The sequence below is a fragment of the Ambystoma mexicanum genome, chromosome 4q (genome assembly GCF_040938575.1).
Source record: "Ambystoma mexicanum isolate Mex_15411 chromosome 4q, UKY_AmexF1_1, whole genome shotgun sequence".
NCBI lineage: Eukaryota > Metazoa > Chordata > Amphibia > Caudata > Ambystomatidae > Ambystoma > Ambystoma mexicanum.
This window is the reverse complement of record NC_090928.1, coordinates 970,480,298-970,500,322: the sequence shown is the minus strand read 5'-3', so window position 1 is coordinate 970,500,322 and position 20,025 is coordinate 970,480,298. Positions and strand designations below refer to the sequence as shown.

The 20,025-nt window shown below is 45.6% G+C and overlaps 1 protein-coding gene across 3 annotated transcripts in view; it reads left to right on the top strand.

Moving 5' to 3' along the window:
- Positions 1-20,025, top strand: part of INTS7 (integrator complex subunit 7) — a 673,605-nt gene that overhangs the window by 612,066 nt on the left and 41,514 nt on the right. For all 3 annotated transcript variants that reach the window (XM_069608525.1, XM_069608526.1, XM_069608527.1), the window contains one exon: positions 18,554-18,739. In XM_069608525.1, the coding sequence (XP_069464626.1) occupies positions 18,554-18,739 (186 nt within the window). The remainder of the gene's footprint in view (positions 1-18,553; positions 18,740-20,025) is intronic.

Genomic DNA, 20,025 nt, shown 5'->3' with positions numbered 1-20,025 from the left:
CACGATTTTCAAATACATATGGTAATAATATTTTAATTTCCACACTCGAAATCTACAGAGAACAGGTAATAGCAACTGCTACATATGGAGCTGAAGTTTGGGGTTTTTGCAAAATGCAATCTATGTCAACTATGGAGAATAATTTCTATAAAGGTTTGCTGTGGCTCCCAAAAAATACACAGACTGTCCCATTACAGCTAGAATTGGGCCTTAGGCCAATACGGGACCAGGTTGCTTTGACACCATTGCTTTTTTGAGTATGCATTTGGTCTAGCAACACCCATCTTAAGTATAGGATTGCCTTAAGAGATGTGCTAAACTATCAGAATGCTCTATCTATTCTATGGCTCAAACATATCAATGTTTTGCTGCGAGTGCTAAATTTAGAACACCATTGCGCTAACCCGGATGGCAGCCATAAGAACAGCAGGTAGGGAGCATTGGATGCCTACTGTGAGGGGTCAGAAATGGAAGCCGGACGCAAAGTTGCCATGTTTTTGGTTAAAGCCTTTTATTAAATGAATAGGGTTGGACAGGGGAAGGCAGTCACTATCTGATCCTGACCCTGGAGGGGGATATATGAGGGAGGATCATGTGGGAAGAGACAGCTGTTGGGGGGGGGGGTGGTGACTCCATTGAATGAGACGCAGTATTCATCCCTTTCTTCTGATGAAGACTCTATAATAACCAAGTTCTTGATGGCTTGTTGTCACCCGACGACCCCCCCTTATTGTAAAAATGAAAAACCCCTTCCTTTGTGTCAAGCCAGACAAAATTCAATTTTTTCCTGAAACATTCACAATACACATTATAACATCTCCTGTTTCTGATCTTTCTCTATATGAAACCTTTGAACAACATCATTTTAACAATCCAGTAACATCTATGGACTTCAGCTCCCATGAAGCCTCAGGTACTGAGACGAAGAGGAGAGAGCAGTTGATGCATAGTAAGAGAAGCCCAAAAGCTAACGTGCAGACTAGTTGTTTGGTTGAATCTAAAGTGAACGGGACATTTAAAAATGGGATCCGCACTGCACAGTCAAGCAGGACGGGAGAGAATCATGCAGGAGAAAGCAGACAGGGAGAGAATCGTGCAGGAGAAAGCCGACCGAAAAGATGCGCAGATCCAAGCGGCGGCTCGCAAGAGGCGCTGCAGGCACACCTGAAAGACAGTGGAAGCACTGGGAGCCGCAACATAGCTCCTGGAGTTATGGTCGTGCTCGGAAACATCATTCTGTGATCCAAGCCGCAGAAAGAAGCCAGCGAGTGAACGCAGAGCTGCAGGACATTCTGGGGAAACGCCTGCATCGTATAAGAAGCCGACCCACGGAGGTAGCTTCACCACAGAGGCAAGCCATATGTTGGAGATGAGGAGAACTACCAGCGAGTCTCCCCAAAGTATATGGGGACCCTGGGGCATACCGACACGCATGCAATCAAGTGAATTAATGGTGTGAGATTGCTAATATGGACACTGCACAAAACCGGTTTAAATATAGACAAAAATCAATGTTAACTCAATGCCCAATAAGATGAATATTTGAATACCGAGAGGATAAATTGCAGCAGCAAATCCCAAACAAATGCATATGCATGAGCTATCAATGTGGGGGAGAGCTGAAGCAAGTGTTACCCTAAGTAAATATATCGAGCACGATCAACTAGATGCTGCTGTAGCATATCAAAAAGGAAAGTGAAACCAATAAAAAGTCCTGGCAAAAGAAATACACCAAGCAGCTAATATTCTGGGCACGATACTCGGCAGGGAAGTATCCCAGGGGATCTGCAAAACCCCAGAGAAGGATTCCTGGCAGAGGAATATACCAGGCAGCCCATCAAAGTTGTATAAAGATTCTAACATGGAGGCAAGATACCTGGCAGGAGAGTATACCAGTGGATCTAAAAGTCCATAAAAGAAGTCCTGGCAGCCAAACATATCAGGCAATTTAAACTGTATAAGAACTCTAACATTTCGGGGAAAACACCTGTCAGGGAAATCTACCAGGAGATCTGAAGAGCCCATAAGAGGATTCCTGGCAGAGGAGTATACCAGGTGATCCATTAAATTTGTAAAGAAAAGTCCAACATTGTTACACGATACCAGGCAGGGAAGTATACCAGAGGGATCTGAGACGCACATGAAAGAAGTCCTGGTAGGCATATACACCAGGCACTTGAAGTTGTATAAAGACTAACATTTCGGGAAGATTTTGGGAAGATACCCGGCAGGGGAGTATTTTTCTGGAGTACACCAGATAATCCTTCAAGATTACAAGAAATTTGTGAATTCAGTACAAAGAAACAAACAAATAGATTGATGTTATGGAATATATTATTAGAACAAGAACTTTCTGAATCCAGTTTAAAGACCCAAATGAAATTTTGGATAAAGAAGCACTTGTGTGATACAAAGCAACAATTGTTCAAAGAAAACACTTTGCCAGCCTACCTAAAAATTCATGGGGAATTGAACCACCCACTAGATCCAAGGGTTTCTTCCTTGGAAAATACTTTTGTTTGATTTATCTTTTTATTTTTATGAACACTTTTTACTAAACAACATGTCGTAGACATTTCCTTGCACCCTTAGTTATGTGTTTCTGGCGTGCTAGTCAGATTAAAATGGATGGTTTGTAAGTTACTAACTACCTGATACAGACTGATCTTTGGTTTTATTTTCCTAGGTAGGGAAGCTCTTCTTTATGATAGGGCTAGAGAGGCATTTTTCCAACGCATTTCTGTTTAATAAAATGTCTGACAATGTTAACATTTCAACTTTATGTCCGCCTCTCATTTCTGACCACTCGCACTATGGAACTGTCACACTATGGAACTGTCTGGAGGTCAGAATCAAAAGCCGTCCTTTTGACATCACAAAACAAACAAAATAATTAAGTGGAAACGGAATGGCCTTTAACCTGATGCTTGCAAATAAAATAGCACAACTCCAACGTAAATGTTCTCCAAGTTGAAAATACCTTGGGGGCTTCCCTTTCCCTGGATTCTGCAATCGTGTAATAATGTCTCTTGGACTAACAGTTCTTTGTGTCTTTCTTGGCCCACAACAATCCTGGTGGGCATTAAGCTGCTTAGTTCTTCAACAAATGTTCCTTCTTTGTTTAAAAAACACTGCCTGGTATTATTCTCTATTATAGATTTGACATTTGCCTGGTATACTCCCCTGCCAGAACTCTTCATGCACTTCCAATTGCCTGGTGTACTCTCCTGCCAGGATGCCTTCACGCGCTCACAACGGTCTGGTGTATTCTCTTGCCAGGGCTTTTTCTAAACTTGCAATGTCCTGGTATCTCTCCTGCCAGGAATCATCTTGCACTCACAACTGCCTGGTGTATGCTTGCCAGGCTTTCCCTTCTTGTGCATTCAACTGCCCTGTGTATGCTTGCCAGGACTTTCTTGTGTTCTATTGTCATGATGCCTACCCCCGGAGCACCAGGCTAGGCCCAGCAGGCATCACGCCTCCGGGTAAAAGCCCAGCGGCCCTTTATAGGGGCTCTTTGGACTCTGTCCTGGCGCCGTTGTCCGTTGGCGCCAGGCTCATAAGGGGAAGTGTTTGGTGCACTTACCTGAAGCAGACCATGCTGCACACTCACCTGATGCAGACCATGCTGCATGAAGAACCAAGCCAAATGAGGCTTAGGAGGGACTATTTTTCTGAAGGAACTATTTTGTTACTTGGGTGGGGCTGTGGAAGAATACTTACCTGGAATTTCTTCCAAGGCTATTTAAGCCACGCCCGGACAGCCACACGTGCTTCGCATTGTTCTGCATCCCAGCAGCTGAACGCTCACCGTGTCTGCTCCTGCACCTGGACTCCAGCCACGCCTGCCTCGAACCTGGAACACCTGTAAGGAAAGAAGAGAAGAGAAAGGTGAAAACCAAGAACTTATTCAACCTTCTTACCTGCATCCGGAATCTTCACGCCAGCATTCCTGAAGGAAGACTTCCATTTAAAAGCACCGCGCTGCTCGCTGCAGCGCCGCGCTTCACTCACCTGTTCCCGAGACGCCGCCCGGCTCCATCGCGGCTCTCAGCACCGGTCGCCACATCTCTGCACATCTCTGGAGAGAAGAAGAGACAAAAGGTGAGCAAGGGAACACAAGAGGAAAGCCGAATTTTCAGCCATATTACTTACCGGCTTTTCTTGGTGAACCATTCCACATCTCAGGTCGGCGCCGCATCTTTGGCAGGTACCGCACCCCGGCCCCTATGGGGAAAGGACAAAAGACATTACTGGGGAATTATAAAGACTTTTAGAGGGGTCGCCCTCATCACTAACTCACCTGATTTTACCACCGGCAATTTAACCCCTCAACGCATCGCCTTTGTTCTGCACCTGAAATAAAGGACAGATCACAAGTTAGGAAAAACAACATAAAAGGAGGCTCACACTTGAACCTTTGCATCTTCATACTTACGGCGTATCGTTCAGAAAAGTCAAGTGGATTTGCCAGCGCCATTCTGAAAACCAGTGAAGCAACTGGACGAACGCGCGCCCCTGCACTAGAAGCAGGATGGAGAGTTCATCCTTCCAAACAATAAGGTGAGCTTAAACCGGGGGTTTTGGAGGAAGTCAGAGAAGAACGAAGGGGGAAAGGGGAGAGCAAGCACACTATTCAGCAGACAGTTAATCCCCTTTCTCATCTGTAGAAGGATATTCCTACGGGCCAGACAAGCAAGATTTGGGGGTCCTGTTCAATCGGTGGTCCGAATTCTGCACATCACGCTTGAAGAGGCCACAGCAACCCAGACCAGACCAGCGCCTCTGTGGGAGCCAGGTGAGCGTTACATATATTCTCTCTTTACAACCAAATCGCATATACTCTTCCCCACATTGGCATTCACTTCTTATTGGGGTTCGATATACTTGAAGCTTCCTGGTACACTCTCCTGCCAAGATTTCTCTTGCACTCAACTGCCTGTGTTATGCTTGCCAGGACTTCTCTTCTTTCGCTTTTAACTGCCCGGCATATGCTTGTCAGGACGTTCTTGTACGTTATAGTCTCTCTTTATAACCAAGTAGCATATACCCTTCATGGCTTGGTATATCTACTTGTTCTCATTCAAACTTTCCCCACATTTACATTCACTTCCTAATGGGGTTGGGGTTGGCACACTGGCCTTTTGCTTCACAAATGATTCTGGTTGTGTTTCACTTTCTGTAACTTTACTAGATTCAAAGACTCTATGGCACAGTCACCAAAATGCCCTGGGGTCCCCACTCTGCTCTGCCAGACTCACCGGCTCTGTGTGGCGTCTTCAGTCTTGCTCATGCTTACGCAGCATTCCCTGCTGCTTGCTCCATTGTCGGGGCCACTCTAATGTGTATTCAGGCTCTCCTGCAGCTCTGCTGCTGCATGCTGGCTTCTCATTGGCTCCCAGTAAGGACCATGCTGCTTCTCTTGGCTGCCGGATGCCCATGGGTACTCTTGCGGTTCCTGGCGTCTCCACAGACCGCCTCTCTCGCACCATATTTTAGTCCTGTTGGCGAGCTCCTTCGATCTGTCACACCGGCTCGTGCCTCCAGCCTCTGCATGCCGGTTCGTGCCTCCAGCTTCTGTCTGCCACTTGCACTTGAGAAGCCATGTCTTCTCCTGAGCTGTCCCTGTTGCTGCTTCGGTTACTATTTTTAAAGGTCCCACACACAGGTGTCTGCATCCAATAACTAGCACACTCATTGCTCTGCATCAATTCTTTCATCCTCCTCGTCTCAGTACTCAGGTGGTTTTGGGAATTGAAGTCCATTGATGGTTTCTGATGTAACTCAATCTCACTAATTCCACATGACAAATCGGTTCCAAAAAACGGAAGCTTTTGCTTTTCAGACCAAAAATGGTAGGTTGATCTGAATGATACATTCAGATATAAGATTGCTTACTTTCACTAAAGGCGAACAGATGTATGGCAATAGGCCATTACGGTGTTGGGTATCTCATCATAGGAAAATGGGAGATATGTTGTCTCTTTCCATGAAGACATGACATCTCCCCAGTTTTTGTCTCCTCCCTCACGTAGCCGCCCCCAGTGTCAGGATCAGGAAAGCGGCTGTCATCCCCTGGCCACATGGGGAATCCGTGAGGACGCCATTGGATTAATCACACTGCAGTGAATGTAGCATAAGACCTCATACAGGCAAGTGTCTCAAGTTAGCGAGCGGACACGCTTATTTGTTAATTAAAGTAATTTCCTGGACAAGTACCTACGCCTTATCATACCCAGAGAGTTTTACATTTCGCCTAGGTGCACTACCGATTGCCTCAGTTAAGGTGAGGTGGGACAGAGCTTTTTCCTGTTTGTTATCCATGTTGTCCTGGGCTTATTAAAACAGTGCAGCATTTTGTTTCAGTGTCCTATGTATGCCGACATCCGTAAGAAAATCTTAAAACTTTGTCTGGCAATAAGGGGCTTGCTTTCTCAGCCTAATGCTGAAGAAATAGGTAAAATCGGCAGATACTAATGACATTATACTTTCTGTCTCAAGATATCTTGGGATAGCTTGGTGGAGAAGGGAGTAGAACTATAGCAAATGTAGTTAAAGAGGTTTTATTGTCTTGAAGGATAATTGTTTTGGAATATTATATTAATGTATGTCTCAACTGTTTTACTGTGGAAGTACCGCTTAGCCGCTGGACCTTTTTGCTTTCATCATAGAACTTGAGTGGTATGCCTGCCTCCACGAACTAAATCTATGGACTAAACTTTGCATCAAGGATACTGAAGAGGATATATATTCTTAATCCTTTACCTTTTTTTCTCTCCATCTACATATATACTGCATTGTTTTACTGCTTAGTATACCAGACCACGCCCACCAAATCCCAGAATTCCATAAAAAGAGGTGGCCGCGCGCACCTTGCGGAGTACTGTGTAAGTACTGCTTAGCGGCTTGTCTGCGAGGCAAGCGTGTCTTCCCCTGTTTCAAACCCTGCTTTCATTTGCGACTCACTTTCAATAGTCTTCATTTCTGCTTACTGATCTACTACAATAAGTCCTTTTTACCCTTTTTAAGACTCGCAATTCAAGACATGTCAAAAGAAACCTATTCCCTGAAAACAGGTATGCCTTCCACTTTAAGTACTTTAAAAGGCGTCACTGGCATACAAGCGTAACTTGCAAATCTCCAACTTGGCCAGTACGCTTGCCAGCAGGTCTTCCTTGCTTAGTTCGCCCTTGCGGAAACGCAAGACACTGGCTCCGACATCCGATATAATGCAGTTTTGCCAGTCGAAAGAGGTAAGATCTCTTGCTCCTCCCTCCCCCACTACTGCCCTTTCAATTTTAACTTCCTTGCCCCAATCGGAGGGAGACAGTGTGATTTTAATCACTGATCCCACGATGCTAGCCGGATTCCCAGCCACTCCGGAAGATTTCTGCTCTGGCTTTAAAAGCGCAAACAGCAACCTTCCTCTTACGGAGCGGAGGCAGCCACCGCAGTCCTGCAAGTCCCTCTCTCCGTAATTAAAAGATCTGGTTGTTAACCCTTACTTTTCCCACATTAGTCATCCTGAAAACACACATTCCGAATCACCCACACGGAATGCGCCGACTTCTTCTAAAAGTGTGACAATACCGCCAGCTTCGACTAGTCAATTACGCTCACCCGAACATAATTCCCAGGACGCTAACAACCATCTTGATTCCATAGATCGTCACACCCCAGGCTCAATAATGGAAGTTAGTACCCACTCACGTGCAGCTGATTATACCACTAAAATTCCAGAAACGAACAATAATTTGTCCCAGTCCCCTATTATGTTTGGACACTCCATTCACAATTCCTCTGATTTATCACTTTCTTTCTCAGTCTCGACTCCCCGCAAACCCACTGTTCCTTTCCAGCCAGTTGCAATTCCCCTTGCACAATCATCCTCTTCCACACAAGCGGACATTACGCTGTGTGCCATGAACACAGCGATTTTGACCCTAGTTAAGCTCTTTTGAAACTCTGGATGCTAAGATAACCAAACAGTCAGTACTTATTTCAACACTTTTAGAATGAGACTCCCTCATTCTATCTACACTCACCAACAACAAGTTCACGCAGTCTCCCTCAGAATAAACACTCGCTATTGGCTCACCTCCTTTACATTCTAGCGCTGAGTACTATCTGGCTAGCTCCTAAAGCATCGATCTTTGTGAGCTCTGCCGTACCAGCTTTTGACCAAGTGATTTGCCCAAAGGAAGTTTCTACATCCAATCTAGGAACAGCTGACAACTTATCCTCATTGTCGCGCACTGCATCTACAGTACGCCATTCTGACTGTGTAATTAAGCATTCCAAGCGCTCCTACCCCATTTTCTCCTCTAACAAGGCCAAAAGGGCGAATAAATCTGAAAGACCATGTAGCCAAGGGAAACAAAACAAATAATATGAGCAAGTCGTCCCAACCTACAAATTCTAACACCAAGCAATTTATTAAGTAGATCACCTTTCCTAAGAAACAAGCTACTAAAGCCTTAGTCATCAAAAAATATGCAAAGATCGTACAATCCAAGAAAAGTGTCACTCAATGCCGCATGCCCTAAACCCTACGCCCCACTAGATGCCCTAATTGACGCAGCCACGCAATTCCAACATGTGAACCCTGTGCTGCTCTCCAGCATCAAGCAACCACACAACTCATCAGCTAACTCTAGTGGTGCTATATTCTCTGCCCCCCCCCGTAATCAACTGGATATTGTGAACTCGAGAAGAGCAGAAATTCCTAAGGAGATGGACCCTTATATGTCCACCAAGCGTACCTCTGTTATCAATACCAAGGGTCCAACCGTAGTTGCCTTAACTGATAATCCTCCTAATGCGGCACCTGAACATCATCCACGAATACCTGTCTGCCCACTACGCTAATGCCGGCTCTGGCATCAGTCGAAAGCACCTCTCGTACTTGTCCTGCTCTCTCCTCTGTCCCTGCACAAGATATCACTGACTTAAAACGAGTTGAAATTCGGAAATAGATCAGTATATGACCTCTTCCCACTACTTCAATTCTGGTGCCTAGGTTCTAATGCCTGTTGCATAATCTCTCAATCATGATACTTCTGCATTTTTCGCACCCAAGTTCAACCAGAGGTCCTCTAACGCATCTGAATCCTGGGCTAAGAATCATATTAACCATTCATTATCCATTCCTTCTAATACCAAACTGGGCAAGCAAACTAACAACCTGCTTTCGCAATTCCATTGGCTGATACTAAGATGTCGTCCTGCTCCATATCCGGCTTACAACTTTAGTAGAACCTCCATGTTGGCTATATTTGCAGATGTCCCTAGTCTGGAGGACATCCGCTCCTTTGATTTCGACCAAGTTGAGTTTCTTGATAACTCAAAGCTAACTTCGGTTAGACTCTGGATCAAATTAGGAGTGGTGCTTAACGCCATTTGGCAGGCCAAGTCAGAACAAAATGAACTTGGTTTTATACTTCTTCATGATTCTTCTTCTAGATCAGCGACTGATACCCCAAATAACAAACTTTGGGATAATAATACTCCTTTACTGTCATGAATCACAGAGTGCACCCCTTTTGGGCTTCTTGGTCCCTGTCACAGCGGGCTTGCACTCATTAATACTCCCAACATGGCCGTCCAGCGTTATCCCTTCTCTCTCCATGCGCTGGACGTAGCCTTTTCTACTAATAGACCACGCCTTCCGCGGCTCCGCACGTCTCAATGCTATTGCGAAGTAGCGACCAGACATGTGCTCCGTAGCTCGCGGTTCTTCTCCTTTTTCCAATCCCGCTATCCGTTCCTTGTCCTCCCCCTTCTACTTACCTCCTGGATTCGTGGCTAGAGTGCTTCCACTGCCTCCTGAATTCCTGGATTCGGCGTCGCGGGAACTGAACGCATTTTGGATTAGGAAAAGACTCGGGCAGCCTTCTTCAAGACCCGGTCCATCCGCAAGAAGGCATCGACCAAGGACACCAGTAAAGAACGGACTCACGTGAGAAGGGGGGAACTCCTTGACAGTTTGAGACGCCACCCGACCGGACTTGATATTGATATGGAGGCTGCCGTGCAGGACCTGATGCGTAGTATGCAGGAATGATCAACCGCGGTACAGAATTTAAAGGAGAATGCCGCTCTCAAACAATTGGTCCTATCCCGGGATTCTGCTACAAAAGAAAGTGTCTTACTGGGCGGCATCGTGGACAAATACGACGGCTCAGCACAGCTCTCTTCCGATGTTACAACTGCTACTGTCTCACTCCTGGACTGACTTTCTCCCCTCTGCTTTACCCATGGGTTCCATCTCCTCTGCTCTTCAATCCTTTGCTTCTGGTCACTCTCCTCTGATGTTACCCTCTTTTCCGACGCCAGATCTTTCCTCTGCACTTCTGATGTCACCATCGCCTTTAGTTTACTGCCTCCTCTGAACGTTGCCACCGCTTTGCTATTACCTACTCCGTCGTTTCCCTTCCTGATGTTTCCACCTCCTTCATCTCTAATCTGATTGTTACCATCTGCTCGGAGTCTGCTCCTGAAATGGGCACCTTTTTCTTCACTCTTTCTTCTCTCTCCACCACCTCTCCCCAACCTACTCCACTTCTACAGCCTACGGGTCTTCCACCACCTTCAAGAATTCAGAAAAGTGGAGCCACCCCCTTGTGCAACCCACCCTGCTTGACTTTGCTGGCTGGCTTGCATATCAAGATCTCCCCTCCCCTGGGTGTTGCTCTAGTTGAGGATTGCTTATCTTAATGTTTAATGCCTAATCAAGTAAAGAGTCCTAATTCAATCCCTTGAGAATTTGCAAATGCCATTGTTTGCCATGTTGCTTGCCCATGGTTGCTAATGCTTTGACACGCAACTCACTGGTCCTTATCACATAACAATACAATCTACTCTACATCGGTTCAAATGTTAGAACAGTTCAGATTTTCCCAAAATCTGAAACCAACTAGCTCAAATGATCACATTTTTGCCTGCATTCAATTCAATTCGACCTATCCTATTATGTTGAATCTTAGGTTCTGGTATCCCAAAGTTAATAGGCAGAGGGAAGTGATCGTCCTCTTCCCGTGGAAAAATACCCAGATTGAGTAGTAATGTAAAGAACATCTTGTGTGAACGCATAATCGATCATAGAAGCACTAGTGCCAGACACACTAGTGTAGTTGCGTGGAGTGTCACTAGGACATCGTCCATTCAACATACACATGCCATAATAGGCAAGTAGGTTTGTAGTAGTGAAGCATCCAACACCAAGGGCAGGGGGAGTGTCATAGATGTTAATAATTAGGATATCATATCTATTGCCATTTTTTGATTCCCAAAAAACTGTATATTTGTATTTGTATTTATTTATTTATAACGCGCAAAACCCGCAGGCCCGGGGGCATCAGGGCGCAATTTGAAGGTTACAGAAGTGCATAGATACAGGAGTCAAGATGCATGACTTTACATAGAAATGACATTACATGATATGAACAGGACATTAAATACAGGTAAACAGTCAGCAGGGCAGAGAGAATAAGACAGAGGCGCTGTGTGTGACTTAAGGCAGGTCGAAAAGCCAGGATCTGGTAATGGCTTTGAAGGTGTGAAAAGACTCTTCCGCTCTGATAGTAATAGGGAGAGAATTCCAGAGCTTGGAGGCTAGGACCGGGAAGCTTGAGCCCCCTGCTTTTTGCAGCTTAAATCTAGGGATTGCTAAGCAATGGGATTGGGCAGTTCTTAGAGGACGGGAGGTCGAGTGTCGCGATAGTCGACTGCTGAGATAGATGGGGGCCTTGTTGGCCAGACATTTGTGCGTAATGGCGAGTGCTTTGAGGGAGATTCTTTGCTTGACAGGTAGCCACTTTAACTTTGACCTGGTTTCTGAGATATGGTGGTTACGAGGGATGTTTAAGGCGGCACGAATGGCATTATGTTGGGTAGTTTGGAGTTTGTTTAAGTTCTCTTGACTAGTGCCAAGGTAGAGAGCACTGCAGTAGTCAATTTTAGCCATGATGAGGGTTTTTGCTAGTGTGACACTGTTGGAGGTGGTCAGGAAAGGTCTGCAGGCTGCAATGAGTTTGCATGTGTATGCTGACGCAGATCTGACAGCATTCGTTTGTCGGGTTAATGATAGCGTAGCGTCAAGGTAGAACCTTAATGTTTTAGTGTCTTTTGAAACTCGAATGCTATTGCCATCTATAGTGAAAGATTGGTATACCGGTTCAAGTCTGCTCAGGCGTTGTGCGGTGCCCAAGATGAGAAGCTCTGTCTTATCATCATTAAGGCATAGCTGGTGTTGGGCCATCCAGGCTTGTATAACCAGGTAGACATCATTAAGGGCCTTGGTGTCAGCCAGATAATCACCAGTAATGGGAATGAGTATCTGGGTGTCATCCGCATAATTAGTGTAGGAGACACCCAGATAGTCAAGCACATCAAAGAGTGGTTTTGTGAAGATGTTATAGAGTGTGGGTGACGCACAAGAGCCCTGAGGTACGCCGCAGTGGATTGGGGAAGGGTCGGCAGCTGCGGATGGGGCGAAGACTCTCATGGATCTGTTGCTCAAAAAGGATTTGATCCATGCTGCAGCGGACGATGAGAAATTGGCAGCGGTGTGGAGGTGCTTGCAAAGGATCTGATGATTAACCAAATCAAAAGCGGCCGAGAGGTCGAGAAGTAGTAGCATTGCTAGCTTACCCTGATCCTTTAGGTCTTCGATTTGGGTTTTGAGGTCTATTAACGCAGTCTCCGTCCCCTATCTGGGGCGGAAGCCAGATTGTCGTAGACCTAGCATGTTATTGGATTCTAGGTAGTTTTGAATCTGAAGGTACGCCGCACGGTCTAGAATCTTAAGCAGAAATGGTACTGTTGTGATGGGTCGGAAATTAGTAGGAATGCTTGGGTCGAGGGAAGGTTATTTGAGCAAAGGGATCACCCAAGCATCCTTCAGGTTATCTGGGACAATACCAGTTTTGAATGACGAGTTAATGAAGGCAGTGATGAATGGGGCTAGCTCATGCGCCGAATCCTTGATAATGTAACGCTCACCTGATTCCCGCAGAGGCGCCGGTCTTGACTGGGTGAATGCCGTATCTTCAAAGGTGATGTGTAACACACGGTTGGCTCTTTGGGCTGGACCTCTGTGCACTGTATGTCTGACTCGAAGAGTAAGATGTCTGCAGATAGAAAATATGGGATTAATGAACTGGGGTTATTGGGTGCCTCTCTCCTCTTCCCTTTCTCTTCTCCTGTAGAACCCCAAAGGTTAACACCCTCACCTTAGGTAAGTGAACGCCGAGCTCTCCATCTGCCTCGGGGCAGGGTGCCGTAACCAGTTTCTTCACTGGATAAGGGTGCAGGCCTCTTGACCTCAGAGGACTGCTGTCCGTCGTTAACTGCACGAACGGTAAATTCTGGGCACTTCAAATGTCTTAAAAGTCTTTTGTAATGATATCTCTTGTTTTGCAGGGTTCCGGCGATGGCGGATGGCGGGCTGATGAGAGTTGAGGATCGAACCTGCGTGAGGAATAGAAGCGCCTGGAAGCACGTAAGTAAGCGCTTGTAGCCTGCTTCACGATGCGCACTAACTGTCCCTTTTATCTTGCAGGTACAAGTTCGGAGCTTTAGAGAAGCTGAAGGGTGCTGGAATACCCACTGGATTCGGCGTGGGAAGGAGTAATGGCACGTGAGTAATAAAGTTGCCCAATGTCTTTAAACGCACCTTCTTTTGTCTTTCAGATGCGGGATGCAGCGCCGAAGGCCTCCGGAGCGTGCGAAGAGCTGGTAAGCTTTTGTCTTTCAGATGCCGGAATGCAGTGCGAAACCCTCCGGAGCATGCGAAGAGTAGGTAAGCCTTTGTCTTTCAGATGCCGGAATGCAGCGCGAGGCGTTGGTGACAACCGATGGACCAGGTAAGGGATGCGCTGCCACTGAAGACTGTAGTGCTAACCTGTTCTTTCTTTGTCTTTACAGGTGCTGCTGAAGACTGGATTCCAGGATGGTAAGCCTGTGTTCCCTTAGGCCCAGGATCAGAAGCAGAAGACACGATGAGCATTCTGCTGCAGAGAATGCAGAATAACGCAAAGCAAGATTCATCCATCGGGTGTGGTTTAAATAGCCTCCTGTAGTGCTTAGGTGTCTCCTTCCACAGCCACGCCTAGGTAAGAAAAGAGTTCCTGCTTTCCAGAAGAGTTCCAGTATTCTGAACCTAGGGAGTGGCTCCTGCCCCACCCAACAGGAAAAGTAGTCCCAAACAGAAGAGGATCAGGGGTTCAACTGGCAGGTAAGTAAGCAGCATGGTCTGCTGCAGGTAAGTCCACCCAAGCATTATGAGCCCGGCGCTTCCAGCGCTGGGACTGGGCATCTTTATGAGCCTGGTGCCACTGGCGCCAGGACAGGGTCCAAAAGGTCCCAATTGCGACTGGCTGGCACTCAGAACCGGGGTTATGGGTCTGCTTCCAAGGGAGTCGGGCAAGTCCTGATCTTTTGGAAGCAGAGATCATGACAGATAATAGGGGCTGGGCATGGATCACCTTGGCAGTTGGAGGGTTTAATTCTGAGGATTATGTTTTCTACCTCGGCGACAGTGAGCGGTGAGAATGTAAATGGTGAGGTGTTGGTAGTGACTGGAGTGGGTGCCATGGCAGGGGAGAGAGCATGGTTATCGCGCATCAGGTTGTCCTGTTTATCTTTAATTTTCGCTTGTAGTGAGGAAATTTTATTTAGTAATGCTGCTTGGATGTTGGCACACCATTTGCTATCTTTCAAGCAGGTGTCAGGGGGGGCGACTGGAGTTTCAAGCTCTTTTAAGATTTTGAAAAGTTCCTTGGTGTTCGAGTCAGCTTGCATAATGCGGTTGTTGAGGGATTCCTTTTTTGCAGTGATGATAGCATCTTTATAGGAGAGTGAGGCAAGAAGGAAACCATCTTTGTGCTCGTCAGAGGGATGGCTTTTCCATCGATTTTCAGCGCAACGTTTCGCTTTGCGGAGAGTTCTTAACTGTGGGGTGAACCATGAGTTAAGGTGAGCTTGTAATTTGGCCTTCCTAAGTTTGATAGGTGCTATGGAGTCAATAGCCGTTAGCATAGTTTGGTTGTACGTGTCTGCTAAGGACGTAGGGTCAGGGCAGGTGTTGATAGCTGCATCAAGAGCTGGGAGTAGCAGCGGGAGGAGTTTCTCCTTAGTTATATCTTTTTTGCTTCTAGTCGGGAGTGCTGGGGCTATTGCATGCCAGTACTTGATCAGTACTTGATTAGAGTCCGTGTCTAAGACAGTTAAGTTAAGGGAATGCACAGCACTAACGAGCAACCCTCCCCAGGGGTGACCCACGTGACCTTTTACTGCTGCTTTTTGCACAGTGGTTCTACCCTCCAAGATGATATCATGGAGGAGCCACATTTACTGAAGAGCAAGCATACCGATTGTATTTAAGTTATGAAAGAGACCAGGTTTTCAAATGAAGTGGGTAAATCCCTGCAAATTCCACAGTAAGTTGTTAACTCTAGCAAGGGGTTAGAGGGTAGGAAAGAGGAGCGCCACTGCTAATTATTCTTAACTTCTACATTGACCACATCCACAAAGCCCACCAACCTATTTTGCTTTATGGTAGCTGTAACCAAACTCTTTTCTGTATAATGTAATCAGGAAGGATTGGTTTCTTGCATTCCCCTTGATTTGGCATTAAGATATTTATCATTATGTGTGTTCATTCCCACCGCTATAGCTCTAATAATATTTCCTTTAGGGGATTTTGCATAGTCTATTTGGGAAAGTCGGTTCACACATGTCTGTATGTCAGCGGTTTGTGTAATATATTCAGGTGCACACACATAGCCCAGCCTATTAAACTCTGTTTCAAAAGCTATGATGTAATTAATACATGCTTCAGAAAATTCATTCATGATAATAGTAGCGCACACCGTATTTTCCAATATTTAGAAATAATCAATATCTGCAGACCTTGCTGCACTGAACGGTAATATTTTGTAGCACAATTCCAAGAATGCAGATCGATTTAGGTTAGTAGTAGGAGATTGAGAACAGACTAAGCTCTGTGCTATGACTCTTTTTAAGTTTCTGTTGCTATGACCAAATCTACTATGAGAGAGCCCAATTCCTGTAACAGGCTCATGTGCTTATAAAAGAGCCAGTACAGTGACAACCTTTTTGTTTGGAAAATGTCATCGAAATCCATCCAGCAAGTCAAAAGTTATTAGCCTTGCTGAGCCTCCCTGCTGCAAAGCACCAAGGCCGATATAAAAAGGTTTTAAGGAGAAGGGAGCACCCCCTTCTCTATCAAATATTTTAAAAACTACTGGATGGATTTACCCCAAACCAGCTCAGGAAGTTACGTTAGTGATTTGTGGCCAAGTTGTTAATTATTTGGGGAAATGGCTGACAAATATGGTGTTCTGTTTTCTCTATAACCTTTTTCATGATATAATGTATTGTTCCCAAAGTTTGCAGTTTGGATTGGCCCATGGCAAACATTTTGTTTTGAAAATGTCATTCAAATACATCGAGCAAGTTAAAAGGTATTAGCAATAGAATTTTAGAGAAAAATGGCTGCTTTTTAATTCCTGCAAACCTCACATCTGTGCTGCAAAGCAACATGGGAGATATAGCGTTTTGTTTGGGGAGCAGGGGCCGCTCCTCTCCCCGTCAAATATTTTTACAACTCCTGGACGGATTTATCCCAAACCTTTCCCGGAATTCGAGTCAACGGTTCGTGCCCAAGTTGTTTCTCATGTATCAGCTACCAGGTTCTTCGATGGCCAAGTCTCTTTCAAATAAAACGTCTCTTGCCTTCGAGGCCTGATTCATCCAACAAACAAACACAAAGTTCTTCTTCAGGTATGGTTTGGTTGATGGCTTCACCCCTGGGTCCCCCTCTTCTGGGCATAGACCCTTCACAAAATCGTATTCAGCCAATGACTAAACAGTTCCTTTTTCAATGAACTTTGGGTGATAACTTTCCACCCCGGATCTCCCTCTGCCGGGCTCAGACCCTTTTCAGACATTAGCCTCCCGCCCTCAGCTTCACTGTGACTTTTCTTACTTTACAAATCTCAATGTCTTTTTAAACAGTTCTTCGGGCTGAACCCCTTTCGTCGGCTTCCCTCTGCCCATAACCACCATAACAACCAATACATAGAGGTGTCTACATTTCTCTCCATGCTACTGTGATTGTTTTAGTGAGTTGGTGTAAATTAGACATGGTAATCTGGGGTGTCCTAGGTTTCCATACCAGTTTACACCCATTACCTAAAACAAGTGTATATGACTCTTGCGGTGTATGTGCATGGCGGTCAACATTACTATGAATTACTGCAGATTCTGACTGGGTTTTGCAGGTGCAAAAAGGTGGAAACCAAAGGGATTGCAGTATCCCCAACCCGCATGCAACTGTAATGTGAATTTCAGTGAATGCAGATTTTCAGAACAGCAGTCGTGGGGGGAGGTGGAAGCAGACATTACTTTCTGGCCACTGCCCCGTGCAAAAAATACGGGGATAGTGCATAGATCCTAATTTACGAACAGGGACCATGTGACCACAGTAAATTGCGATCTGCACCCGTACCACTTCACCAAAAAGGTTTTCATTGTGTTTATTTTCCTATACAATGAGAAAAGTGTAATTACTTAACTATGGTGTTTTTTGTGAAGAGTTTTAGAACTGCAAGTGTTTATTATTCAACCGGCAATGGGATTAATGAGCAAGAGAGTTGGCAACAACAATGACTTTGTTAGATGCATGGAATGGCGTTCTGTGACCACTAGCAATGTTGATCGATTGACGTGTAAGAGACTCCTGTGTAGATGTGTCCTGAACATTTTTAACCCATGTATTTAAACTGGATATCTGTTTACGCAATGAATGCATCATTCTGAGCATAGCTTCTCAATTTGTTGAAACTGAGGTCCTGCCAAATGTTTTTGGACTCGTGGAGGATTAGTGATTTGCATTGCTACAATATGCTGAACTTGCAATACATGGTAGTTTTACAGTTATCTGACAAAAAGCTAATGGGCCTCATTGCGAGGTGGGCGATAAGGGATTACCGGCACCGGTAAGGACGCCGGTAATCCCTTACTGTCCTACTAAGAGTTCCCTTTGCCGGTCCTTCCTTAACACCTGGTTTGACCAGGCGTTAAGGACGGGACCTGCAAAGGGATGCCGGGGTCAATAACGGTACTGCAACTTGCGGTACCGTTATTGCTGCCTTCCCTCTTCCCATTGAGCCCTATGGGGGCTCAAATGGGAATGGGGAATGGCTCTGGTGAATGGGGAATTACCAGTCCCGCCGACCTCGGAATGGACCGGTAATTGCTCCATCCACCAGACCGGAGTTGGAACGATTTTGGAGGCGGCTACCTCAAACTTCGTAATGTGGCCCAATGTGTTACTAGGGCCCATTGAATTAAGTGGCCCAGATATAGGAATGTCCGTATTAGACTTTGTTTTTTTACCTGTTGCCAAATTCAAGCTTTTGTGGTTGATGGGAAGCCAGTTCAAACAGGTTTCTTTATCAACAGCAAAGCACTGCTCAGCTTGTCTGGTTTATTCTCAGCAACAACAGTCTACCATTTTACATTTCAGCTTGCTCTGTCACCGTCACCGCGTAATCCCACAGAGCCAATAGCAGTGCAGAGCAACCAGCAGATGGCCTTAAAGGTGGAAGGCGTAATCCAGCATGGCTCAAAACCAGGCCTTTTCCGCAAAATTCAGTCTGTCTGTCTAAACGTGTCCTCCGCACTACAGAGCAAGTCGGTGCCGGATTGCAAGGTGTGTGCACAGCAGATATCACACTGTATTAAAATCTGTTGAGGAAGTGGATGATTCGTTTTCATGTCCTAGTTACCAAATGAGATGACCAACCCTGAATTTGTTTGTTGAGCCAATTGACTAGTAGCCTGTTAAACATTTATGTAAATGTATTGAAACATAGGTTGTTTGCTTCAGTTTTTAGTTTGGAATTTTTTGATGGTTCTTGCATCAGGAAACTAGAAAAATATAGGTTGGCTCACATGATTGTGTGAAAGCGTACAGTCGCTGGACCTTCTTAAAACAAATGTGTTTAAAAGTCCTTTGTGCATCCGACGTAGTATGTGGCAGATGGTGATGCTGCACCCCCGCCCTCCCTAGGGATAGGGATCCTGTATGGGCGTAAGTTCAGATTGCCATCCCGGTTCTTCTCTTACCCCCTCCTCAGCCCCTTAGAGAGGGATGGAGCTTTCCCTGCCACCCTGCTTCCTTGCCCTGTCTCCCTTTAAAGTGGCAGAGGGAACTCTCTACTCCTTTACCCAGAACGCCTCCCTCAGAGATGCCAGGGAGGGCAATGGGGCAGGGCCAGCAGAGGGACTCTGTGCATCTCTCCCAAGGGTGCCTTCTCGTGGCCTTATATGCAACTGTTTAGGCTTTTGATTCGGTGTCTAGCATTGGCATAACTGCCTATGCATGTCATTGCATTATATGGCAAACAATGCACACACCTTGCCATATCATGGCAAGACACTGGCACATTGTGCAAGTACCTGGGCATATGATGGCAAAATCTGGCTTATGGTGAGGGTTGATGACCAAAATCTGGTATATGAGGTCAGTACCTGAGCATATGGCTACAACTGGCAAATGTGGTAGTAGCTGACAAATATTATAGCCATAGCTGGAAAAAAGGATAAGCACCTGGGCATTTCATGTAAACAACATGGCCTATGATGGTAAAACCTGGAACAGGGTATACGTGTACCCCGCACCCCCCACGATAAAATCCTATTCACTAGATTTTCGTTTCCAATACATATTTTTGTTATTCCGTCATTGATGACAACACATGTTTCAAGATGATAGCAATTTATCTAGGCAGATTCATGGCACAACGAGCATAAGGTTCTCAAGGGACCAATGTGTGATAGCAGAAATTAAATCCTGTACTAGTACCACAAGGGGTACTTTCTTAGCATAAGTTTAGTGACTGACTTTAAGCAATAATCATGTGCGCAACCTGTGCTCATTTGGACTTAAGGTCTGTGCATGGTGTGCAGTTATAAAACAAAAGCTTTGCTCAAAAT